This window comes from Lissotriton helveticus, chromosome 3_1 (assembly GCF_964261635.1).
Source record: "Lissotriton helveticus chromosome 3_1, aLisHel1.1, whole genome shotgun sequence".
NCBI lineage: Eukaryota > Metazoa > Chordata > Amphibia > Caudata > Salamandridae > Lissotriton > Lissotriton helveticus.
The window spans coordinates 1,854,571,158-1,854,596,753 of record NC_136061.1 but is presented as its reverse complement, the minus strand read 5'-3'; the positions used below and the strand labels follow the sequence as shown (position 1 = coordinate 1,854,596,753).

The following is a 25,596-nucleotide window of genomic DNA, read 5'->3' as shown; positions in this document are numbered from 1 at the left end:
TTTGAAAATCAAAAGATCTCCGTTTTCATAGGCTACACTCTGACGCTGTTTATTTCACTGTTTATTTCAGGAAGTCAAGCGGTGACTATTGGGCCTTCACCGTGTGGCACAGGTCTGAGAATGAAAAAATTAAACCCACTGCACCCAAGTCACCGCTCAGAGAGGCATATGCACAAGGAAATTGTCTAAGCCTTGCGTTAAGCCAAGATAGCTAATACCACGCTCTGACAGTTTCCAAACGCAGGGATGTGCCGTATTTACAAGAATGTGGGGTACCCCTGTGTTTCCCCTTGTGCTGGTCCAAAATAGCTGCCTAGTGCCAAAGCAGGCACCCTTGTACCATTGTCCAAGGGTGCTGTTTGTGTGCAGGAAGGTATCATTTCCTGCACATAAACAATCAGCAATGCCGATTTGTAATTCTATGTGTGCTGCTTTATTCAGCACACATCGAAGTTGCAACTCATCATTTTTCAATGATTGTCCTGCACATGAACAATCAATAGTGGCAGTTTGCTGTTTCTGTGTGTGCTGTAGAATGTAGCACACACAGACACAGCAAAAACGAGGAGAAATTAATAATTTCTTCTCATTTCTCCAGATTAAGACCAGGTTTTCCCTGGTCTTATTTTTTATGATGCCTCCTATTTATGCCACCCTTATAAATAGGCGCAGCGTCAAAAAGCAATGGGTGTTGCGGCGAAACACCTATTGCCCGCCCCTTTCATGCTAAGTGCTGCGTGAAAGGGAGCCTTATTTACAATGGCGTTAAGCCACTTTGTGGCTTACCACCGTTAGTAAATAAGACAAAGGGTTTATCGCCACAGAAATGTCATAAAAAGTCACTTTCGTGAGCCGATAATTCCTGTAACTATGCCTCAGACTCTTGTACTCCGGGCACAAGTTCTTGTGCAGTCATTTGTGACAAAATGATGCCCACACCTCGTAAGTAACTGATAGTGAATCTTATAATATTAGTTCATGCTCTATTTACAAGAAAAACAAGTATGAGCAGGCTTTCTCAGATTTTAAAGAGCACTGTGCCTTATGCAAAGAACTCTTATCAAAACAATGAAGTTATCTTAATTGGGCATTGATCCTACCCCGCGCCATGTTGACGATGCAAAACGTGCAAAACCCACAGTTGACAGCTTTAGAGGTGAATTTACTTTTCAGAGGCCTTAGGCAAGGCAAAATAAAATGGCATTTCCTCGCCAGCACACACGTCTTTTGTTATTTGCAGGGCCACTGGAATTATGCAACACCTTTTTTGCATAATTATGCGTTTGCCACATAGTCCATCATCTGCTGCACAATCTGCAAACCAATAATTTTTTGTTTTTTTTAGCTCAAACGGATCAAAAGTTACAAAAAATGTGGCACTGTGTTCAAGCGCAGTGGAAGGCTTTTCGTAAACGTTAACTGGTCATCTTTCAGTTGTTTATTTCTGCATTTGGTTGTTAAATTGGTACAATGTGGTAAATTACAAAGTAAGCAAGTAATACTATAAAAAATTTGCAGCATTATGCTGCATAACTTGGCTTTTCTTGCCGCATAATTTTAGTGGCCCTGATTATGTGTAATCAACCTTTGTAATAGGGTGTCTCCTACCCTACATGGTTTCAGAATCATTTGTTTCTTCGACAACCTCACCTGACCCGGTCAATTTACCTACAGTCTGTGACGTTTGTTTGCCAGGATTGGTTGACCTTGTCAAAAGTGTAGGTTTTTGATCATGGTAGCTGAAGTAGGGTAAAGTTTCTTAAGTGTCATCAAGCAGTGCTTTTTTTCAGGAGCAGGCTGGGACGTCTCCTGTGTTTGTAACAGCTCTTTGTTGGTACAAGCTGTCTCAGTACACATGGTTTTAGCTGATTTGTGGTAGGTTTGGGCCATGTTGGGTGAATGTTTGCAGTGTATGTAGGCACTTGTTCTTTGGATGTTTCTTACTGCTGTGGCTTAAAGGCTTAATGCTGCTGTAACAAGTGACACTTCCCGACTTAGTTGGCTTCAATTTAAGGGTCTCAGTAGGGGGTGGGGGATCTGCGTGTTTATATTCAGCACGTGGATCTGTGAATTGTAGGTATCACAGAGATTGCTGCTACTGGGTAGCACAGAGATCGCTGCAACAGTTGCACTGACCCGCCAATCTGCCTTTTCATATTGTACCTATGGGTGGTAAAATGTGAGGTGCACTTCACTACGTCTGTTTTCACATCGAGGGGCCTGCTACAGCTCCTCGCTGACATTCGGGGCTGGGGAGCCAACTTCCACTTTAAGCAGATATTAGAAAAGCGTGTAGCAGCACAGTGCTAAATAAAAATTAAAAAAACAGATAGGGAAGTACCCAGGCCACCTGCTGCTCGTGGGATGTTTACGGTAGGAGGGCCTTGGGTACTGTGTGGATTTGCTCTGCATTGGCACCAGGCTCAGAAAGGTACCTAGGCAGAGTGCCAGCCCTCCAGCACAGCCCTGTTCCTGCCACAGTCCTGATAAGGAAAGTGCAAGGTGGGGGCGTACAATTTCTGATAGTGTACAGGGCCCCTGAAATGTTCATTTATCGCATTCCAACTGTGCTTTGTGTTTAATCAAGTGGAAGGTGTTTTCACATTCCAACAACCCCTGCGTTTGCCTCTCAATCATGCGCACTCTCCCTTTTTAGGTCTCGGTAATATCCGGTCTGCCGTAGGCAGACCGGAAGTCCGAGATTTATTTTCAGTAAGAGGGCTGCTTTATCCCTCCCTCTTTTTGGCTCTCCCTCCATTGGCTGGCTTCCTAAACGGAGGCCAGCCATTGGAGGAGAGAGCCGTCCCTCCAAAGAAGCTCCGTCTTTTTCGGATTTGGGGGCGTAAGTTTTGCTGTTCTTTAGACAGTGACGTCGTCCGTCACTCTGGACAGCAAAACACGCCCCCGAATCCGAAAATGGCTGTGTGTTTCTCCGAGGCATTTCCGCCTTGCCTCGGAGAAACATGGTCATGTGGAGCGCTCCTCTCTTGTCTAGAGTGGTTGTTTTGCTCTCCCGGTAAAGAGGCTCACACAGTACTTTTTCTGGGCTCTCCTGATCCGAGCCGGTAGTTGTAAAAAGGGGCATTGGTGTTCCTGTCACACAGCGCTTTTATTGCTGATTTTGCGCATTCTTCAGTGAACGGTCTTTATCTTTGCGGCGCTCGCCCTCCTCGCAGGCTCTAATCCGGGAAGAGCTCCTGTGAGCAGCTCCCTGTGTTACAAACAGTCGCGCAAGTGTTTTCGGAGCCCCGAGGAGAGTTAATGTACTTTCAGAGTGTAATCAATTGAAACAGCGTGATTTACAGAAGCTATGCTCTGAAGCCAGCCCGCGCAGCGGGAAGCGCACTGATACCCGCTTTCTCTGCTCTCCCCACCCCCTCCCTCCTCGCAGCATCCATGCTCACACCGTCGCCAGAAGCCCGTGCGTGGCTTCCAAGTTCTCACAGTGTGCGAGGGCTTTCCCAAAAACCTCCCCGACTGCCCCCTCCCTCCCGCGGGGATTTAAGAGCTCCAGGCAGGGGAAGAAGTGAAGCCCGTAACTTGTTTTTTGTTTGTTTCCCTGCTCTCCGGCGAGAGAAAAAATTACATGAAGCTGCAGAAATACCACCTGGCACCTGTTTTTTCTCTACTTACAAAATATCATATTTCAGGCTCTTGTGCCCCCTCTATTATAGTGCTCCGTTCCTCTGTCCAGCGCTGCCCATGGCCTTGTTTGGAGAGAGCCCAGCCCAGCCCTGCTCCAGCTGCAGCATCCCCGTATGACTCACGGGCCTTCTCCTGGTGCTCAGTCGGAGAAGAAGCTCATTACCATTATGCAACAGATCTCCAGTGCGGGGGGGATTATGCAGCCAAACAATTAAGCAGCAGTCTTTTTGCGGGGTGGGTCGTGGCGGTGCAGGCGGGTTCTCCTCGGTCCTGTTTCCCACACCCGCTATTTCTTACCACTCTTGCGCATCGATTCCGCTCCGGGCTACGGTGCTAGGCGGGCGTCCGGACTGTAGCACCGGGCAGGCAAGGAGGCTAGGATACGCAGCCTGTACCATGCCAATGAAATGAACTCCGGTGCACAGACACCGACATAGCAAGCTGACCATTCCAAGCATTCACCCAGTGGTGAAACACCGACGTCACTCCTCTAAATGCAAAGCACACGCCACTGCCTCAGGGCAAGGCCAGAATTGTCTCGGGATAATCGAATATTCTTGGAGCTGAATGAATCCAGAATGTACACCACCCTCCCCACATAGACGACAAGGGGGCTCGCTAACATTGCTGTGCATCTGTAAGCGGCGGCAGGTAGCCCCCCCCCCCCGAGGCTGTCTCTCGCTAAGATTAGATCGCCTTTGCGATTTGTGTTGAGGGTACTGGAGGGTTCAGCAGCAGCTGGCCCCAGAAGCCGCCGTGCTGAATTCATTGGGGCGCAGTTTCTAATGTGGGGTGGTGACGCTTCCCTGGGGGGCGATGCCATAATCTCTGGTACCGCAAATAGGAGGTATTTGGCTGACCTCACCCTTCTGCAGGACGGGCGGGGGGGGGGGGCTTTCTCTTGGCCCTTCATATTGAGTCACTACCAGTTAACTATAGGCATGATTATCTTACCTCGATGCTGCCCTCTGGACTTCTCTTGACAGCCCTTGGTGCCCCACAGCTGAGATCGGCTCTACCCCGTAGTAAGGCTGGATTCCCTGCACACACACACTCGCACCGTCGCTTTGTTGTGATCCATCCATGGGCACTCTCCGCTCGCGGTGCAGCCATTAGACTCCTTTGTTTTGCGTGGAGGGGCAGGGGGGCGTGGGGGGGGGGGGGTTAATGTCGGCCTTTGATGGTACCACAAGCCTTTCGGGACAGAATAGCTGTGTCACCGATATCCCTTCAGAAAGACAAAAAGATCTAAGGTGCTGAGATTGTGCGGGGGGAGGCCGCTTGGGATCCTGCAGGGAGGTGTCTGATAGAGTGAAATCACCCCATGCACAATATACACATCAGACACACTAACACTACCCCATGTGCGTGTAAATGTACCTTCTCTCAATACAATAAATACACGTGCAGCTGTGCAATTCACCTCAGAAGGGAAATGAATGCGGCTAAATGAATTTCAATCTGGGTTCTAATCTCTTGTGACTACGTTGTGTGATCCTGGGCTCATCCGAGTTTCATACCTATCTAAGAGCCAACATCGGATACTCTTAGGGGCTTATTTACAAGCCCCTTGTGCCCCCGTGCGTCATTTTTAATACGGGATAAAGTGACGTGCATACAATAAATCCATGTGGAATGTATTTACACAGCTAGTGAAGCTCTGACGTGTATGACGACCCTACAGCGCTTACTCCCGCCCCCCCGCCCCCTGTACCCACAAATACACACCCTTGTTGTTTATTTATACAAACTGTTAACGGGCACATTCAATACACGTGCACAACAAGCCATTCACACGGGATTCTACAAAAACTATGCAAGAACCCACTCACCCCCCACCCCCACACACATCACGGTTAATAAAAACAAATAAAGCACCGCCGGATGTGTAATACTGTTTATTTTACTCTGGAAAGGAGACGAGCCTCACTTGAGAGCCACAGCGCGCTCCTGGCTGAGCCCCATGCTGTGGTACACCCACCAGTACCCGCCCTGTGCCACACACCGCTGTGTTGTATGCAACCAGCTAGTGCGAATGCCCATGTGCACTGTAACACCACCCAGTGAATATGTCATGACACACTTGCCATCGCATGGGTCGTATTGCCCCATCTAGCATGCCTTCCACACTATGCAGTACACACGGGTGTTGAGTGCCTCGATGCCTATGTTTAACGCACGGCGCTTTGCCATAGATATTAAAATCTATGATCCATATCTTTGTCACATTCCCAGCGCGTGTGGTGTATTACAGTAAATAGTGCATATGCAACGTTACACGCCCCAGCACATATTTTATAGTACAACTTTAGAGACTAGTTAGGTTACACAACACTGCCTTCTGCATATTGCAATGCAAGGTGCATATCGCATAGCACGCGCTAGTGCCTGCGTTACATCGTGCTCTCTAATGAATCTGTCATTGCGCAGAGTGCATTGCATATTATATGTCACGCCCCGGTTCATCTTATATCATCACCATTTTTGGTGCATAGTTTAAACCATACACTATATTTAGATTCCATTTTTAATCGTGCTTTCAGGACTATATTCCATATGACACTCCTTTCACGGGAATTACATTTTGCGATGGGGGGCGGGGTGTGTGGGTGGGGGGTTGTCATTCAGTGTTGCTGCTAAGCTTCCCCCCAGTCACATTCACAAACATCCTCTTCTTCCCGAATAAAAGTGAGATTATACTGCATGCTTGTCCATATTTTACGTAGTTCGCAGAAACACATTTTAAAAGCAATAAAGTTCCTGATACCCTCTAATTACAGGGATTTGTAAGATAACTTTGTTTTTAGGAAAACAACTAGACTTATTTAAGATAGGTTTCATTTCTTTAGTGCATCAGAGATAACTTTATAGAACACCTCTGTGTGTTGAAGCCGAGCTAAAACATTAGTACAGAAGAAAAGAGACAAACTTTGGTTTGTTTGTCAGGCAGGTCATGAGCAAATCCAAGCGCTTTTAGCTTTCTCCAAGGGCGACGTTTGGTCCAGCGGCTCCAGAACATGGAATTTGGGAGGTTGAAATGAGCAGATAATACCTATTTTGTGTCGGGGGGAGGGGAGCTCAGAAGTGCTTACTGTCACTAGGGGTCTGTGTGTGGCTCTGTCGGTGTCAAAACCAAGCGCTTTTAGCTTTCTCCAAGGGCGACGTGTGGTCCAGCGGCTCCAGAACATGGAATTTGGGAGGTTGAAATGAGCAGATAATACCTATTTTGTGTCGAGGGAGGGGGGCTCAGAAGTGATTACTGTGACTAGGGGTCTGTGTGTGACTCTGTCTGTGTGTGGCTCTGTCTGTGTGTGGCTCTGTGTGTGTGTGTGGCTCTGTCTGTGTGTGTGTGTGACTGTCTCTGTGTGTGTGTGGCTCTGTCTGTGTGTGTGTGTGGCTCTGTCTGTGTGTGTGTGTGGCTTTGTCTGTGTGTGTGTGGCTCTGTGTGTGTGTGGCTCTGTCTGTGTATATGTGTGGCTGTGTGTGTGTGCGTGTCTCTGTGTGTGTGTCTCTGTGTGTCTCTATGTGTGTCTATGTGGTTCTGTGTGTGTCTCTGTGTGTGTCTCTATGTGTGTGTGTGTGTGGCTCTGTGTGTGTGTGTCTGTGTGTGTGTCTCTGTGTGTGTCTCTGTGTGTGTGTGTGTGTGTGTGGCTCTGTGTGTGTGTGTGTTTGTGTGGCTCTGTGTGTGTGTGGCTGTGTGTGTGTGGCTCTGTCTGTGTGTGTGTGGCTCTGTGTGTGTGGCTCTGTCTGTGTGTATGTGTGTGTGTGTGGCTCTGTGTGTGTGTGCATGTCTGTGTGTGTGTGTGTCTGTGTGTGTCTCTATGTGTGTGTGTGTGGCTCTGTGTGTGTGTGTGTCTCTGTGTGTGTCTCTCTGTGTGTGGCTCTGTGTGTGTGTGGTTGTGTGTCTGTGTGGCTGTGTGTGGGTGGCTCTATGTGAATGACTGTGTGTGGGTGGCTCTGTATGTGTGTGTGTGTGTGGCTCTGTGTGGGTGTTAATGCAATAGGTCATGCATATGTGGCTCTGTGTGTGTGTGTGGCTCTGTCTGTGTGTGTGTGTGACTGTCCCTGTGTGTGTGTGGCTCTGTCTGTGTGTGTGTGTGTGTGTGTGTGGCTCTGTCTGTGTGTGTGTGGCTTTGTCTGTGTGTGTGTGGCTCTGTGTGTGTGTGGCTCTGTCTGTGTATATGTGTGGCTGTGTGTGTGTGCGTGTCTCTGTGTGTGTGTCTCTGTGTGTCTCTATGTGTGTCTATGTGGTTCTGTATGTGTGTGTGTGTCTCTGTGTGTGTCTCTATGTGTGTGTGTGTGTGGCTCTGTGTGTGTGTGTCTGTGTGTGTGTCTCTATGTGTGTCTCTGTGTGTGTGTGTGTGTGTGTGGCTCTGTGTGTGTGTGTTTGTGTGGCTCTGTGTGTGTGTGGCTGTGTGTGTGTGGCTCTGTCTGTGTGTGTGTGGCTCTGTGTGTGTGGCTCTGTCTGTGTGTATGTGTGTGTGTGTGGCTCTGTGTGTGTGTGTGCATGTCTCTGTGTGTGTGTGTCTGTGTGTGTGTGTGGCTCTGTGTGTGTGTGTGTCTCTGTGTGTGTCTCTCTGTGTGTGGCTCTGTGTGTGTGTGTGGTTGTGTGTCTGTGTGGCTGTGTGTGGCTGTGTGTGGGTGGCTCTATGTGAATGACTGTGTGTGGGTGGCTCTGTATGTGTGTGTGTGTGGCTCTGTGTGGGTGTTAATGCAATAGGTCATGCATATGCGAGCGATTAAGCTATTGGCATTGTAAATGACAATGCTATTTATTTATGATTTAAAAAAAAAATGTCATGAGCAATGCCAATAGCTCTACCTTTAATAATGCCGAGACCATTGCATTGTAAATGCTTGTAGTCTATGTAGGCTGCATGCAGCACTGTCCGCAGGTTGCCCCTTAGTTCCGCGTTGTGCTTTCGAGCCAGGAGGCGGCGTCAATGGTTGACTGGGGCGCGCCTGGGCCTTGTAGGGCAGTTTATCTTGCCTACTGGTGGCGTTTTTGGCCTGAATGCTCCTGTCCTCCAGGTGTTATGGATCGCGCCTGGCTTTGGCACTATTGTGTGGAGTAGTTATTGTTTGAGGGGCATGTTTTCTTCATGTGTGGACATGCACTGGGGACCAGAGGGGTCGTTAGAGCTTGACTGGGCAGTTCATTTGGGTTGGAGCGAGGGCTAGTGCTGCCGAGGTCGCCATGTTGATGCCCATACGACTGGCCCAATTCTTCTGTTGAACCGGCTGTTTGAGTGACACAGTTTATCTACAACAGTTTACAAACATCATGCATGACAATGCATAAAGCACGTTATTGCTTATGGCATACCAATCATCCAACAGTTAGAGTAGACCAACCATCGTGTGTTAAACTGTTATTTACCCATGACAACAAGTGTTGCTTTTTATTCTGCTACGTCATTTCTATAGCACTGTTCAACATCTTGTTGAAGCAGCAGACTTGTGGAGTGGGGAGTTTCCCATTTTCTAGTGCATGGATAAGGGGAAAGGTGTTGACAGCAGAGACATTGGTGTTGGGTTTTGCTTTTGGATTTGCAGCGTGTAGTAGAGACGTAGCATGAACTTATGCAAGAAATGGAATGTAAAGGGAGTGTGAGGAATAGCTTGACAGCGAATACACACACGTGTGACTTGAGATCAGCAGGGTCTGCTCTTTGGGCGCATATTTCCTCTGAGGAAGAAATTACACAACAAGGAATAATTCCCTTGTCTTGACACATATAGTTGCACACCTCCGATTCACACTCGAAGCATTACAGAGATCCAAATTCTAATCATCAACACAATATGCACGTTAAAATAATAAAAATTAATGACACATGCTAAATGTGTAAGGAAAGCATTCACACACATAAAAAAATCTACAAATAGTGACCAGTGTGTATTTTCGCATTGTGTGTGTAATTTTGCATGCATTTCCTGTGTTTTTTCTTTATGCAGGATAGTGTGCCCTGGGGCATATAGTAAATCTCAAGTTTTATAAGCAACTTTGGAGTTCGGTTCCATATAAGCAGAAGTCTATAAGCCAAGTTCCTGATACAGGCACGGATAACCAAACGGAGTTCATATACGTAAAATGCAGTTAATGGAAGTATAAACAAAGGATATACACACATTTCTGCTTGAGTATAGGCGTACGCTGACACGCTCCTTTAGTACTATGCACATTGCATGAAGTGTACAGGTACATGGGAAACTATGGATATGATACTACTACACATAACACTATGGCTCAGATTTACAAATACTTTGTGTCAGATTTGTGTTACAGCTGCAGCAAAGGGTTATATTTGTGTTTACTTTCCAGTCCTAAAGTAAGATAAATACCGCTTTAAGCTACGTTGTTTCAAGTGGGCATACCAAGGGTGGAACACAGGAGTTCCTATGCAACTACCCAATCGATATCTACTAAAATAGGTTAAACAGAGATTTGCATTAAAAAGCCAGACGTAACCTGTGAGAAAAGGTTTCTTTTCTCGAAAGGTTAATAACTTTGCATGTGTGCTGTAATTTACAGCATACATCTAAAGTTGGCCATGACACCAAGGATGACAGTGCAGGAGGCCTCAGAAGGGTCATGGAAAATCCTTAACCCACTCAGGCTCGAGTCTGGAAGGAAGCAGTATTTCCCTAACACATTTTTTCCAGGCATACTAAAGAGAGTGTTCCTCTGAATGTGTATTATAAAGTTGGTATTTGTCTGGGTGGGTGGCAGTGCAAAAACACTGTGGCTGATACTGTGTCCAAGTTTTTGTAGCTGGATAACGTATGGTATGACCTGTGTGTGATTGACTGGTTCGATGGTAAGATGCAGGTGGGGGGTTGTGGTGTTTATGTTAATAGCCCCCTCACCTCCTCCAGCCTGGCAAGTACGTGTAGGGGTTGTGAAATTTGCATTTTCTGATGCATTGTTTTGTGTGTATACATATTGTACTATAATTATGTGGTTTACAATGATTTTTCAGATTTGTGACCAGTTTTGTGTGTGCGTTTTATATTAATTTACATATTGCTGATATCAAACTTGTATCAGACACAAGATGCAACCACCCTTTGGATGATAAAGAATCATCGTAATCCATTTTTAGTCTATTTTAGTTTAGAAGTTTTATTAAGTTCATGAAGGTAAAAACGCGGTAACTCCATTGTACAAATGCGTGTATCATGCCGAAGCCTTTAAATACAGCACGTCGAATCCCCATGCTTCATATAGATGCGTTAAACCCAATGCATTTCGGCCCTACGGCCTTCGTCAGGGGTACATCTGCAGTAAAGAATAAACATTATATCAAGAATTGATTTTGGTGTCACTAAATACACTAATTCAATTAATACCTTTAACGGTGTTAATCATCCAAAGGGTGGTTGCATCTTGTGTCTGATACAAGTTTGATATCAGCAATATGTAAATACTACGTTTCCCAGAGTGCTTCAGGACATAGCACTTATCAGGATAGCACCCCAAATGATTACATCGGATAAACTTTGAGAAAATACGTGTGCGGGTCGCACCTATTCATGTTTTTTATATTAATCATAAATGAGAAATATGTCCAGTTACTGTCATTATATTACACCTTACATTTCACTAAAACATATGCTGTAATTTATTTTACATGCTTTAAGGTCTACATCTCATTGCTACTTCTAATTACTTTATTCCAACTTGACTTCATGTGTTAGGTCATTTAAATGTATTATTATTATTATTTTAATTTCTCAAATTTGCTTGCAAATGCACCATTTGTCCACTCTTTTTTCAAAATTTTCTTAGGGGGAGAACCCCCCGAACCTCTGTAGGCTGTTCGGGTTCTCTCGCTACGCTCGCTCGCCACACTGAAGTACGACAATTATTTTACGCTATACCACTTTCAAATGTCACCAGCCACCACTGTCTAAGAAGCAGAACAGTTTCTTCCTCTGGGTCAGCTGGAGAAGTGTTTTGTAAGCTGCATCGTGTACTTTCTGTTCCAAACTGTAATCATGTACAAAGTCCCTGGTGCACTGACCCAGCCTGACGTGTAGGCTGTCCAAGGCCCAGACAGCCAGGGTGTGTGGATTATGGCAGCCCCCTGGGTCTGTGTGACATCTCTGTCTCCCACACAACTGGAATCTAGTCCCCTTTTCTAATCAAAGCTATGCTGTGTGTCCACCGTTGGCTCCGGTGCTCTCTGTGAACCTCTGCAGCTAATGCCCTCTGCTCTGGCATGTGTGTCTTCTCATTGACAGCTGGAACGAAGGCTGCAGGAACTGAACTCGGAGCAGGTGGAGACCCGCGTCAGGAATGAACAACTACGTCAGCTGAATCAAGACCTCCTCGAGCAGCTGGAGCAGAGCAGGTGCAGTCTCGAGGCTGCGCGTGGCCAGCTGCAGACCCTCCAGAAGCAGGCCGACCTTGAACAGGACCTGAAGGACAGGTAGAGCTAGGGAGGGCTGGGAGGGTATAGAGCAACAGCACCTCAACATCATTCCCGCAACCTCAAGCAATACGTTATGCTTGCCTGCTCATCACTGGCTCGTCGCAGTGTTGGTACAATGTTCTGCTATGAAGTGTGGTATGCATATATTGATTGACTGGGAGGAAGGCAGCCTTTGACATTATTTAGCTTGAAATGCTCTTCCAAGGTGAAACATGCTCCTTTTGATGCTCGGTCAGGTGTTAAATGCCATTCGTTGTGGACCAGATACAGACCAATGAAAATACAGGTGTCTGCTTTCATACAGAGATCTGGGCTTTTATTGGTTGGTGGGTTCCTACCAAAAATATATTTTTGTTTACCATTCTACAAAAGACATTTTCCAACTCTGGTGACTCAAGGCATGTTTGTACAAATGGTATCTGTGCTGAACTCAGAGGCCGGCAATCATGTTGCGGATGTACACGGAAGTCTTCTTTTAGACCATATGATATTTTTTGTGTCCCTACAGGGTTGTGTTCAAAGTCTCAAAGAACATGCAGAAAGAAAAACAGAGCCTTCTGCGTCAACTGGAACTTCTCAGGTGAGGGGACCATGGCAGGAGAATGGCATTAAGATGTAGGATTAAATTAAACCACCAGGGGAAGCCCTGTGCATAAATATGGGTGTAACTATGTCCAGGTAGTGTTAACAAATGTAATAGTGGGTGAGTGGGACTCCTCCAGTAAAGACTATGGCATGCGAATCGGAAGAGAACCCCTGGACTCCTTTAGCTCACTTTGAAGGGGCTCAAGGAACCCTTCGGTACCCAATCTTGCAAATGAGTCATGGAAGCCACTTGTCATCATCAGGGACAATACAAGGAACCTACTTTCGGCACAGAGGGAAGGAGGACCACATCAGCACAGGTAACAGTAATGTTACCACAACAGAGCGAAGAGGAGTCTGCTGCTGGCATTTTCAGGGAGATGCTGCTTCAGCTCCTACTCAACACTATATCTAAGGGAAGAAGATTTTTTTCTCTGGGCTTGACAAGCATCCCCGTGAGAAGGGAAGCTGGAATACACCATAGCTGTCCATGTTTAGGTGCCATGGACCAAGAATGCAAAGGTCTTCAGCTGCAGGGGGCATAGAAGCATCCATCATTTAAACAGGTGACTGGGCAGTGCTCATTAAATAAAGCTTAGAAATGGGTTAGGGTGCTAATTGTAAACGTTACACAAGATGGTGGCGGGGACAGCAGCAACACCACAGAGGTCCTCCAGATGCTAGTTCAGTGAGTGAATCACACCTGCACAGGACAACCATTCACCCTTCAGGGACATCCATGGTGATCTAGAGTCATGAATGACAAGGTAGAGCATGATTGTGCCATATATCCTCCCCGCAACGGGCACTGTTGTAGGTGACACACTGTCATGACCCTGGCAGCTATGTTCTGACCCAGGGAGCCGGTGTAGTCCAGCCTCGAGCCTCTTGTCCAGCAAGGAAAGAAACTAAAGTGGCACACTACTGCGCAGTACCTCCGATGAGGCTGAAGACTGTTTCATAGGCATGGCAGGTGTGGTCCCGAAGACTGCTAGCCACTATCCTGCCCCCAAAGATGTTAGGTTGATTGGACATAGGACACCCAACTGCAGGGAGGCCTCTGGGCCGGGCTATGCCGCAAGTGATTAGAGACACTCAACGGCAACGTGTCAGAGGAGGTTGGAGCAGCCTAAATGCACTAGCCTTGGTTCTACACAACTGCAAAACACGGAGAGCCACCATCTTTGAAATAGGAATGCAGGATCACAAATAGACTGCTGACTTCTACAGCCACTCTAGATCTTCCCATACTGTGTGGCCGTATGTTAATCCCCATACAAACAGGGTGCCCACTCTGAATAAACCTCAAATGCAGAAATAACAACATAAGCCAGCACTGAATCTGGGGCACAAAGTCCCAGATTCTGGAAGGTTTAGCATCGGGTTAGCGTTCATTTTTTAACATTAACCCAACTCTACACCTGTTTTGGGATTCACGATCCAACGCAAATAAATATGTGCATTGGTTTGTACAGAAAAGTAATGCAAAGCAGCGTGAACCACTGCTTTGCATTACTTTGCGAAAGTGAGTGTTACATGGGTGGTTCGTGGGCAGTCCCATACAACCACCCATGCCTTTTGACGCTAAACCTGATTCATTAACTAGTGGAATGGGTTTAGCGCCAAAAATTAACTCAGCTGAAAAACGGGCGATAAGTGACGAAATGTTTACATTTCTCCATGCCTTTCCGACTTTGCATGTGTGCTGCACTGTGCAGCACACATACAAAGTAGGAAATTATTTTGGCATGTCTAGGCATAGTATTTTGTACAGGAAGGATACCCCATTTCTCTGAATATAGCACTCTCCTGCTCTCTTCCTGTCTCACATCGCAGTGTAGTCTCTTAGGATGCTGCGCTGCGTTGCATGACAGTGTTCAGAGTCTGGGCCAATATGTCATAAACAGTAGCACTCTCTAACATCAAAGTACAGTCATTGTGGAACAAAGGAAATTATTAAACCTTGAAAAAAATCTCCTTGTGTATAATTAAATTACCCTTGAATATGAGCAGTAACTAATTATGAACAGGAATACATGAACACTTGTCTCCCTCTTTATTCATTTGACCTATCTGTAAACATGTGCCTAATCTATTGAAAGTGCCCCAAGGAGATGGGGAAAGACCATGACTATCCTGAAAAATCTTGAAAACCTAACCTTCCTGTACACAGCAAAAGGGGTTAAAGTAAAACAATAAATATGGGGGGGTGAAGGGGATGGTCAACTGGCAAGAAATATGGCCGCTCACCTAAGTGGCTCTGATAACTTATCTCCAATATCCCCTGTCATCCATCTACCCATCTGCTCTGCACTCGTGCCTGACAGTGATACAACTGCAGGAAGAGACAGTGGGTCACGGCTTATTCCAGCGTGTGCGTCCATGGGCTCAGTAGAGAAAGCTGGAGCATCAGTGTTGCATCGCAATGCCTGTCCTGTCTGTAACCAGGCACGGCCCGTGCCGGGCGTTATACTGTGGCGGTGACGTCAGGCAGGGGAGGGTCAGGGTGGGGGGTTGTAAAATGCGGGATATGGACCATTAGAGGTAAGTACCGATAAAAATAAATAAAACGAATTTCGTTGCCCACGCTGCATCGCCAAATGTGATGCAGCGTGGGCAACGAAATTCGTTTTATTTATTTTTATCGGTACTTACCTCTAATGGTCCATATCCCGCATTTTACAACCTCCCACCCTGACCCTCCCCTGCCTGACGTCACCGCCCCAGTATAACGCCCGGCACGGGCCGTGCCTGTCTGTAACCCAGGACCAGGCATGGCAGGGAGAGGAAGGGGAGGAGCTTGGGGGCAGCCAGGCATTTCGCCCCGAGACGCGCAGGAATAAAGAAGTGTTGAAATGCCCGCTGGTGTCCCATGTGTTCCTTGGTGCGGGGGCAAAATGCAGCAAACAGGCACACCAAATGCTTTAACCAAGTCAGCCACAAATTCCTGGGAGATTTCTTACCCAAGCAATATCATCTCGAACAAAACCAGATAGAAATATCATAAGTCTCTAAAAACCTTTCACCCAGAAGTACTTCTGGTCGATTATCCCTGTCATCCAAAATAAAGAAACATACAACCACTCCTCTATTCCATTTAGAAGACATCTAGACCTGGAGGCAGACATTCAATAACCTACTAAGAATCACTGAAGCTCAAAGAATCACAAAAGGTGTGACATTACATTCCAAGGAAAGGATTTTGCCTTCAATCTGTATGACACAGTCATGTTTCAAGCAGACCAGAGAAATCTCTTCTTATTTCACTCTTACTACCAACACTTGAAAACGCGGAAAGTTAAACTAAGAGGAGAACCCACCAAAATCTTTGTCTCAGGTCATAATAATATAGAGCATGACACTATCATTATACAAGCAAACAACACCAGCTCATTTACCCAATCACAATCTCCTCAACACATATAGAGACTGGACACATTAGCCACACATACCCTAACCCCCCACCTCCAAATAGCCCTCATAACCCTCAGTGTAACAGACGAAGTAGCAGTCTCACCAGATAACCTACCTTCTACAACTACACCTCTACCGGTATTGAACCAATCTGACACCAAACAACTGAGGTACCTCAATCTCAAGTGCAAACCTTTTCAAATCGGGCTCATAAATGCCCGCGGTGCGCCAAACACTCAACAGAATTTCAAAACATAACTGAAGATGAGAACAGTGCCATTCTGATTCTGGGGATCAAAGAAACGTGGTTCACTTTTGATGCCCTGACTGTCATAAACACTCTTGTTCCAACCAATTGCAGGATCTTACTTTAAATCTAACTAATTGGCCATCATTTACCATGACTCACTAGTCTGAAAGGTGATCAAAAAGCCCAACTGTTCCTCCCTCAACCATTTAACAGCACACCTTTCCACCTGTCCACACTCACCCTTTTCTTTACCCCTGATGTACTGAAAACCAGGCTTTCCCTTGCCATTCCTAAAATAAATCTTAGATCTAACCCTATCCATTTAATCCAATTTTTTTTAAATCCTATTACTTGAAGACAGCCGAACGATAACCAAGTAACAAAAGTTGGGAAAAAGCTAGACCAGGGGTCACTCAACTGGTGTCAGTTCTAAAACACAGAGCAGGCACATTTTTGACCTAGTCTTTACACACGGACTGTCCATCCGAAATCCAATAGGTATGCCAATCTCATGGTCATACAGTGTCTTGGGTATATTCATAATAGAAATCAGTTGGACAAATCAAAGGGCCAGTAATCAAGTAGATCGATGCCTTCACATTAAAAAATATGGATAAAGGTCCTCTATCCGGATTTCTAGAGGCCCTGAGTGAAACTCGCCCCCTCCTTCATCAGATAGTACCAGCTCAGTCACCCTTTTCAATACCCTTCATCTCAGCTCAGGATCACCATGTTTCCTATTTAACTCAAAAAACACAAATTGGATGACAAATCCTCCAACACTGGTTTGACAATAATCTCTCTAACGTAAAAAGAAAAATTTGCATACTGGAATGACAAACAATGAAGGAAAATGAAGGACGCCCCTGACAAATAAACCTGTGAAGAGCACATGAGAAATTACGATCAGAAAGCAAAGAACTCATGCTATCTAAACTGAATCAACGAAGCTACAACCAAACTAAGAACAATTTAAAGACATAACTGAGCCGGAAGTACTGAAGAAGAAGTAGCCTATATGAATGCCTCCTGCCATTCTTTGAGAATGAAATCTGAAATATTCATTCTACCATTTACTTCTTAGGTATTTACATAACACCAGAAGCAGAACTCTTTTTCCAGCGGAATCTGACTCCGCTGCTGGATCGACTCAAAGCATCACTGGTGTGCCCTGCCGCTCTCCCTTCTGGGAAGTCCGGCTTTATTTAAAATGATGTCCTTTCTGTGTTTCTTATATGTGTTACAAAATATGCCCCCTGAGGTTCCTAAAGGGTAAGGCATTCGAGGCAGAAGTTCGTCTTCTACTCTAGACGGTGGCCAAGCACTGATCGCCTTCCCAAAACTGATGAAGGGCTCGTATGATGGGGTAATTGCCCTTCCAGGTATCCAAAAATACTACTGGGCGTCACAATTGATTATGAGTAATGACTGGCCATTTATGACACAGACTGAACCAGCGTTACAAATGAACAGACATGCGATGGGTGCCAGGCCATACCCGGTGGCGCTCTATGGAGGGTGGATGCAAGGCGGGCTACCCACCTCACCAGAACAATGATTAAAATGTGGAAAGTAGTAACATCATACTTCGGGTGGGGGAGAAGAATAACACAGGCCACCCCACTCTGGGATGCGGAGATGATGGCAGTAATATGGAGATTGGAGTGCTTTGATAGGTGAAACCTAATTGCCATATCCATAGTGGGGTACGTATGGGCTAAGGGAGATGTGATTCACCTGGTGGAATTAACGGGAGACTAACAATTATCAGCCTACCATATCTACAGGTGAGGCATGTCCTGAGATCAGTATTAGAGAAAGGGAGGGAGCTGGAGTAAGCCTGCCCCCTGGAAGACAGAATAATAAGCAAACCAATGCATAAAAGAGTCACAAACCTGACATATAAAGAAATCCTAAACCACACCCCAATGCTCTTGAACAACTGAAGGAACAGTGGAAAATGAATGTGGGTGACTTTAGGGATGGGGAGTGTGAGGAGACCCTAGATGTCTCTAGAGAGGGTGCGATAAAGTCAGGGTTTCGATTGGTACAGCTACGTATGCTACATCGATCATACTGCTCACGAACGGTCCTGCTGAAAATGGGCAGGGCAAACCATTATTTCGAGGATGTGGGCCAGAAGGCCTCTTCTTTTGCAGCCTCTGGGAGTTTATGGGCTTAATGTGTGGGGGAAGACAGAGGAGACTAGACTTCAGAAGGTATGGATCATGCTGGTATTAGTGGTAGCCAAAAGGAATATTGCGAAGCCCAAGGAGCCGGAATCTTTCCGAATCCGGAAACCTGGAAGCGGGATATGGACCAGTGTATGCTGGTGGAAAAGGTGATATATGAAGGGGCTGCACTAAGAAATGGGAAAAGAAGCGCTGTTAGGCTTTGGTTTAATCTCCGTAGGTTAACTGGGAGAGTTTATTCTTCAGTCCAAATTAACCACAAGTCCAGGAGTTCTTCTTCTAGTGGAGTACTAATAAGTATAAGTGCTTTCATGGAAAAAGAGAAAGCAAAATTAACTGTGGCTTCATACATCAGGGTACACTTGTTCACTAAATCTAGGGTCCGATGCAGATTCTGAACATATGGCCAGCAGTCCAATCACTTCTTTCTGTCATTCTTGTCTGCAGGGAGATGAACAAGAAGCTCCGGGATGATCGTGACTCCTTTGAAGCCAAGAAGCTGGTTAGTCTCAGGAAGACCCCTGCGATGCCTGTGCACCTTTCCAATTGCTGCTGCTGTCACAAACATGTGGAAACACTGCACTGTCATGAAGGACATTAGCTGTGCTATCTAGTGGCCGCTAAGATGATATAGACACGTGAATGTACACAGATATGTATATTGTAAGAGACTGTAATATATATATCTAAATGCTGCACATGTAACTGGAATCCAGGATAATAGGCACAGAAGTCAGTGAACTTTCCGTCCTTGCCGAAAAACAGTGCAATAGATGTCTTTTCCTTCTAAGATGAGACGTTCATCTTTACATGAACCCCTGCTTTCAAGGGCTGCTCTTCCTGGATCATAATGGAACAAGAGGTTTCTTTTGTGCAGCAGTGGTGTTCATAAGCGGGTAGTCTAGAGAAGTGGAAAAGCAGGTAACATGAAGAAATAGGGCTTAATGATACTGGAAGAGACTTTTATGCAGGCCAGTACACCCCCACATTATTGGAACCAGGCGCCTTTTCTTGATTTTTTGATTTATGCTTGAATGTGGATTTGCAGTTAAATGACATGGACATTCAGGACACCTCCAAAGATAATTTTAGGGATTGCTCCCACATTCCTTTGTGCTCAAAGATATGTTTGGAACTTTTTGCAGGCATACCCGAAAAAGTACAAAACTGTTTTCTTTATCCTCTGCCTCGAAGGGTCGTGTTATAATACATCTGATAACTCAGCTTGTATGGATCATGGTATGAAGACGATGACACGCAGGACCATTCAGAACACTTCATTTAGAATTTGCACAGAATACTACACATGACATTCAATTTGTTTTAAATCTGGAAATAATGCTGGTCAAGTTCACAATTTCGTTTTAGAATTTGGACTCATAATACATCTCTTTCCACAATCTGCATAGTATTCCAGGCATGCCAGCTATCTTACTTTAGAATATGGCAGAATTTTCATCTATCTTCTTTCCAGGCCCTGCACAGGACATACCTCTGTTCTGTTATTCCAGAATGTGATAAGAATGAAAGGAATGTCTGCCATTTTATTTTATATTCTGCACTTTGTTACATATGTCTTCCATATATATTTCTGAACCTTCACAGCAATCCATAATTATTTCTGTAAGAAACTGCATTAACAATTGGAGTAGGTGACTACTCAACTCAAGTAATAATCACAGTCCCTGTTAGGGTTAACCACTAATTCACTAAATTAACATGAGCTCGACCCCTGGATAGCTTCGGCACAGAGCAGACAGGATTAACTAAGAGGCAATTTTTAAAGTATTTATGCAGTACCAAAGCAGTAATAAATATGAAATATAGAACAATAAAAATCCCAAATGTGAATTAGAAAATGAGAGTGAAATGTGATAAACAAAATGACACCAAAAAGACAAAAATGCAACGAGGGAACCGGCGATATGAATTTTTAAATGTTCAAGTAGAAATAGTGCCAAGAGGCATAAAGAGCCATTGATAGTTAATGGTCATGGTAGACAGGGACCTAGGCGCAATTTGATGCTGACTGTGATGGATCATGTCTTGGATACACCAGCCATGTTGATCTTCATCAAAGATTTTACCTTCTCACGTTAGACTTTTAAGACCCAATCTCCCACAGGAGTACAATTCTAAATCCCCAGGACCTGATTAGTTGCAGGAAAGGGCTCTTGTAGCTTGTTGCATCCCAGTAACATGATGTTTCCCTGCAGCTTTAACAGGAGGTCAGCTTTATGACCCTAGTAGTCCACATCTTTGTCCCAGATGTGAGAGAGCTGGTCCACCCCTTCTCAGTTTATATCAGGTCGCAGACAGCAGACTCAGTCCTCTGCTGATCTTCCTCAGGTCCAGGAAGGTTCTGAAGTGGGTGTATGGAGATGTCACATTTGTACCTGGCAAGAATGGATTTAACATTCAAGCAGGATTTGAAATTTTAATGTCAAAACGGATGCTCACAGTACCCACTCTGCATATTCTGGGAGGTTCAGAGGAGTCATCTCTGCCCATTGAGGTTCAGACCATTGTTTGCTCCTGGGAGGGATTCCAACCCTACTCAAATACGAGTCCCTGATTGGGAGAAGTTTGAGAGTTAATGCAAATTACTCTCCAGGAACTCCAGGGAGGGAAAAGGTAACTTTCTAAAAGTTACATTTGCTTATTATTTATTAAAATACGACTTTACCATTGAATTTCATTTTTACTATTTATAATATCTGTTTCATTATTTGTGTAGCTAGTTCCATCCCTGAGATACAGTATTAGGATGTTTTATCTGTACTCAAGTTTTCTACATGGGACAGCTATGCCTACCACATTGAAACATTGATTTTGGGTTCTAGTCACATTCATAACATGAGAACATTACATTTCTACATTTCCTACTTTTAAACATGCACCATGCTTTGGGGCCCACAAGACCTATATAGTAGTGACTTTTTAATATTGAAAATCGTTGTTTTGGCCTATTAAAAGGGTGTATTTTAATAGGATCAATTGCAGTTTTTACACTGCAACGGTCAGGCTACACTGGTAGGCCAGAAGTCATATTTTATGCTTATAGAGAAGTTAAATATATCAGTTCGGAATATGCCAATTTGGGGTGGGGGGGAGCACAGGCACTTTATTACTGGTTAACAGGGGTAAAGTGCACAGAATTCTAAAGCCAGCAAAAATATAGTGTCCTACAAAAGATGAAAAATACAGGGTCACCATGCACAAAAGACATTAACTACAGTCTCTCTTTTTATTTCATAATAAGCATAATGCGCCACATTAGTAACTTTATTTTATATACTCCTGCACTGGACAGAGGACCAATTCACATTACGTAGCACCAACCCCAGATAGTAAACCAGTATAAGTCTAAATGCCAAGAATAATTCAGTGTGCCAGCTCCAAAAGTGCCCCCTGTCCAAGGACACCACTCTTAACAACAGAGTCAAACGTTTAACTTTATTTTATAATCGACACAGAATATTGTGTGAGACATCTTTCTTAAAAATAGTGAGAGTTCCAGAAACGTTGGTCCTCGTATTTCAAAATCTTCACAATATTCCAGACATGTATTTATTTAATAATTTAAACAGCATGCAATTGATAATACCTGGCACTGCAAAGCAGGCATCTTGAACAGGATGTAGGAGTCCACACTCAAGTCGGCAAGGATAGCAATTTTCAAGCTTGGACAGTGATATGATGGAGAAATTGAAAATGAAACTTAAAAAATGCTTGAGATTTTAAAATTCATGCATAACCTCATTACTACTTTTTTTCACATAAAAAAGGTGAAATGCCATAAAACTACAACGCAATGAATCCAACATCCATCACAAAGTGTACACTTTCGATATTTGGGAGGAAAGGCAATGGAAAGGGGTTTTGTTCAGAATGGTTTTAAAGACTGAGGAATTAGGGTGCTGAACTGTTATATGGAGCGGAATTAAAAATTCACACTTTAGCTCGGATTTGCCATTGTGTTGGGTGTAGTATTGCCATTGTTTTGACTGCGCCAGTGTACATTTCTGTGAACTGATGTCTTGAAAAGAATCCCTTCAAAATGTGGTTCAGCTCCTAGTGATGTGTAACTCTTCGGTCAGTACAAGCATGTCCAGAGGCATGTGCAGTTACTCTGTTTGCACTGGAGTAATATGACTGCAATTTCAAATGCTCCTTCAATTCTCACTGGTATATAAGCAAGCACGAGCTCTTCATTAAACGTTAAGGTTTATTTGCCATAGAAACAGAAGGGTAGGTCAATATGAGCTGGCCACTGACTTTATTTGAGTCACCAGACCAGTATCCAACTATAAAACATATATTAAAACATTTAAAAACTAACCCACATGAATGGTGATAAACAGCTCTATTTCCAAAAGAGAAAAGTAAAGGGAACACATCAGTATAAACAGTAGGCTAAAAGAAAAACTCGAGAGTGAGTGAACAAGACAAAGATTGACCCAACCAATTTACATTATCGACCTGTTGCATTTCCCTGCACACTCTCTGAGGCAGGAGAATCCAACACCTTATTAAAGCTAACACACAAATATGAACATCTGTGGCAGACTTTAAAATATAGGAATCCTAAAATCATCAGACAGAAAACAGAGTAGTGCAAGACGTAGAAAACCAGAAATTAAGCATTCTCATGAGTACTCCCAGAATCTGGAAAAATATCTTTGCACCCTAACTGACTCGCCACATCACTAAAGCGCTTAAGAACGGAGATAAAAACCCATCTTTTCAAGAACCTCTCATTCACCTTTGATAGGTACTAGATCCCAAACTGAGTCAGTATTTTACAAGAGGGCTTAAAGCTCCCTTTGTTAACAACAATCTGTTTTCCCTTCTTTGTTCAGCATTCTGTTGTTCTCCATCTATGCTGCTAAGTACTTACAAACTTATTAAGAGTTATTCTGCCCTTTGAGACCTCCTGAAGCCAGAGCATCCCAAGTGGAGCACAGACTGAGGAATAAACTAACCACATTTTCCAAGGTTGAATTAAATATCTACAGCATACTGGTGGGCTCAGAGGTGATTGGAATTGAGTACCAGTTACAGCGGCTCCATATACAAAATGAACAATGTTGGAGTTGTGCCACCAAATGAGATGGAAATGGAATAGTCATCCAGGCTCTCCAGCTACTTCCTCTTGCTGAAACCAATCACCTAGGAATGGAGCATTCCACCTCAACACTACACCCAAAATGTCTATATGGGCTTCTAGGATGCTGAGAAGAAGCTAATAATGTATCAAATGCCACAGTGCCGGAAGACAGGAATTACCCCATCCAGTACTGGATAATGTGCTTGACCTGGAGGGTGGCCATTTCTCTAGTTCGACCCCACTGGAAGCCAAACAAGAGCAGGACCAACAGATTGCTACAGGCAGTTTGTAAGTACAGCTCAATAGATATACCACGAGCAATAGTCATTGCCTCCAAAGAGAAAGCCAAACACTGTATGCAAATGAGCTAGTACCTCAGGAACACTCTTTGTACCTCTAGGACTCGAATGAGGAGATGTATAACAACCCCGTTAGAAAAGACTGGTTAATCAAATGAGTTCAGTGCAGCAAACATATCTCAGCAAGAGGTGCGGAATTCCCTAGAATTAAAGGTGAGCATCACGGAAGAAATTGTATCAGCAGGCTCACGCCAAAAAGATTAGAAAAAAAAGGAACATGTTTTTTTATATATCTTTGTATGCTCAAGTATACACGTACACATACCCATACACAGAAACACACACAAACGATTTCACTCTAACTTGGAGCAAAGATTGAGACATTCCCAGAAGGGTCTTCTCCTCAGGCAAGGTTTCACTTTGAACAACATTACTTCATCATTTGCTATTTTTCAGTGCTCAAATAGTTTCCAAAGTCAAATCAGCAATAGCTACATCACAGCCTTCTTCTTGCCGGCCCCTCATACCATCATTCACTGAGTACCGCCCTTGTTCTCCAGAAGTTCATCTCCCACAATATGAAATTCATAGATCGCTGCTCTTCTCAAACAGGGCTGTGACCTAGTCGTAGTATTCTGCCCTAGACATCATTCCATACCAGGGCCATTGGATTCATTCTTGTTACCAGATTGCTTATTGGCCGGCGCTTAACTCTTCCAAGGAGCGTGAGCCCAATAGCACCCAAGGAGAGTCATTGAACTTGTCACAGGCAGCCTGTCACATCAAATAATGGAGTGACTCACAAATGAGTGTGGTGCATGACTCTACAGTCCAGGACTCTCTTCTCCCCCGGAACAACTGTGGTGGACTTTGAATCACTTCTGGATTTCCATAGGGTTCTGAACGCGCACCCTTTGTATAGTTGCTTTCTATTAGCCTGCACCAGGCTTTCATTTTAGCTATCATTCTCAATGTTTGAACACAAGGGTTTTGAAGCAACCCTTGAGCAGCGAGATTGTAAAATATGATACTCTAGTAAAAACTTCTATAGCATATATGTATAGTTAGGTATATACATAAGCGTATGTGTGATTATTGTATATTTATTTGTGTATAGTTATAACCATATACCTTGTAAGGTAGATTAAAGTGCCTCATGGAAAAGTTATTAATCTCAAAAGCTTAAAATGGGTATATATGATTGAGTGCCACCATAATATCACTCTTGTTCTTTAACACTTGTGTTACAAGCATTGCATTAGGGGAAGATATTTTTGGTTGCATAACTTAAGCAGATAATTTATCGGTGCTTAGTCTTTATAGCTTGACTGTAATGTCCTTTAACACGCGTTGGGAGTGGGAAGTGGTTTGATATGTGTGCTTGTCTTTTGTCATCCGGTCTACATTTCTGTTTTCTGTTTTGCGGTTTATGACTTTCCCTATTCTGAGTCACCTCTCTGTTCCCTCCTGTCCATCTGTCTTTCCCCTGTGTGTGCCTTAATCCTCCTGGCTGCCACTCTCTAATAGCTCCTCCCTCTTTTCCCTATGGGCTCCTTCCAATCTCCCACCAGCCCAACCCACCATTTTCTCGTTAGTGTTACTAGGATCTAGTGTTTTTATAGATTTTTTTGTTTCATATAAACTAAAGGCGGGTTGGTCTGAA

General features: G+C 44.4%; 1 protein-coding gene across 4 annotated transcripts in view; it reads left to right on the top strand.

The window, feature by feature from the left end:
- CRACR2B (calcium release activated channel regulator 2B) overlaps positions 1–25,596 on the top strand; it is a 395,737-nt gene that overhangs the window by 368,417 nt on the left and 1,724 nt on the right. Inside the window, exons 8-11 of one of the 4 annotated variants that reach the window (XR_013608854.1) lie at positions 11,893–12,080; positions 12,592–12,663; positions 18,972–19,197; positions 19,249–25,101. Coding sequence is in view for 3 of the 4 variants with exons in the window: in XM_078682799.1 (XP_078538925.1) it covers positions 11,893–12,080; positions 12,592–12,663; positions 18,972–19,125 (414 nt within the window). In the remaining variant the exon portion in view is untranslated. Of the gene's footprint in view, positions 1–11,892; positions 12,081–12,591; positions 12,664–18,971; positions 25,102–25,596 lie in introns of those variants that run through there. The other 3 variants (XM_078682798.1, XM_078682799.1, XM_078682796.1) reach the window with 3 other exon arrangements.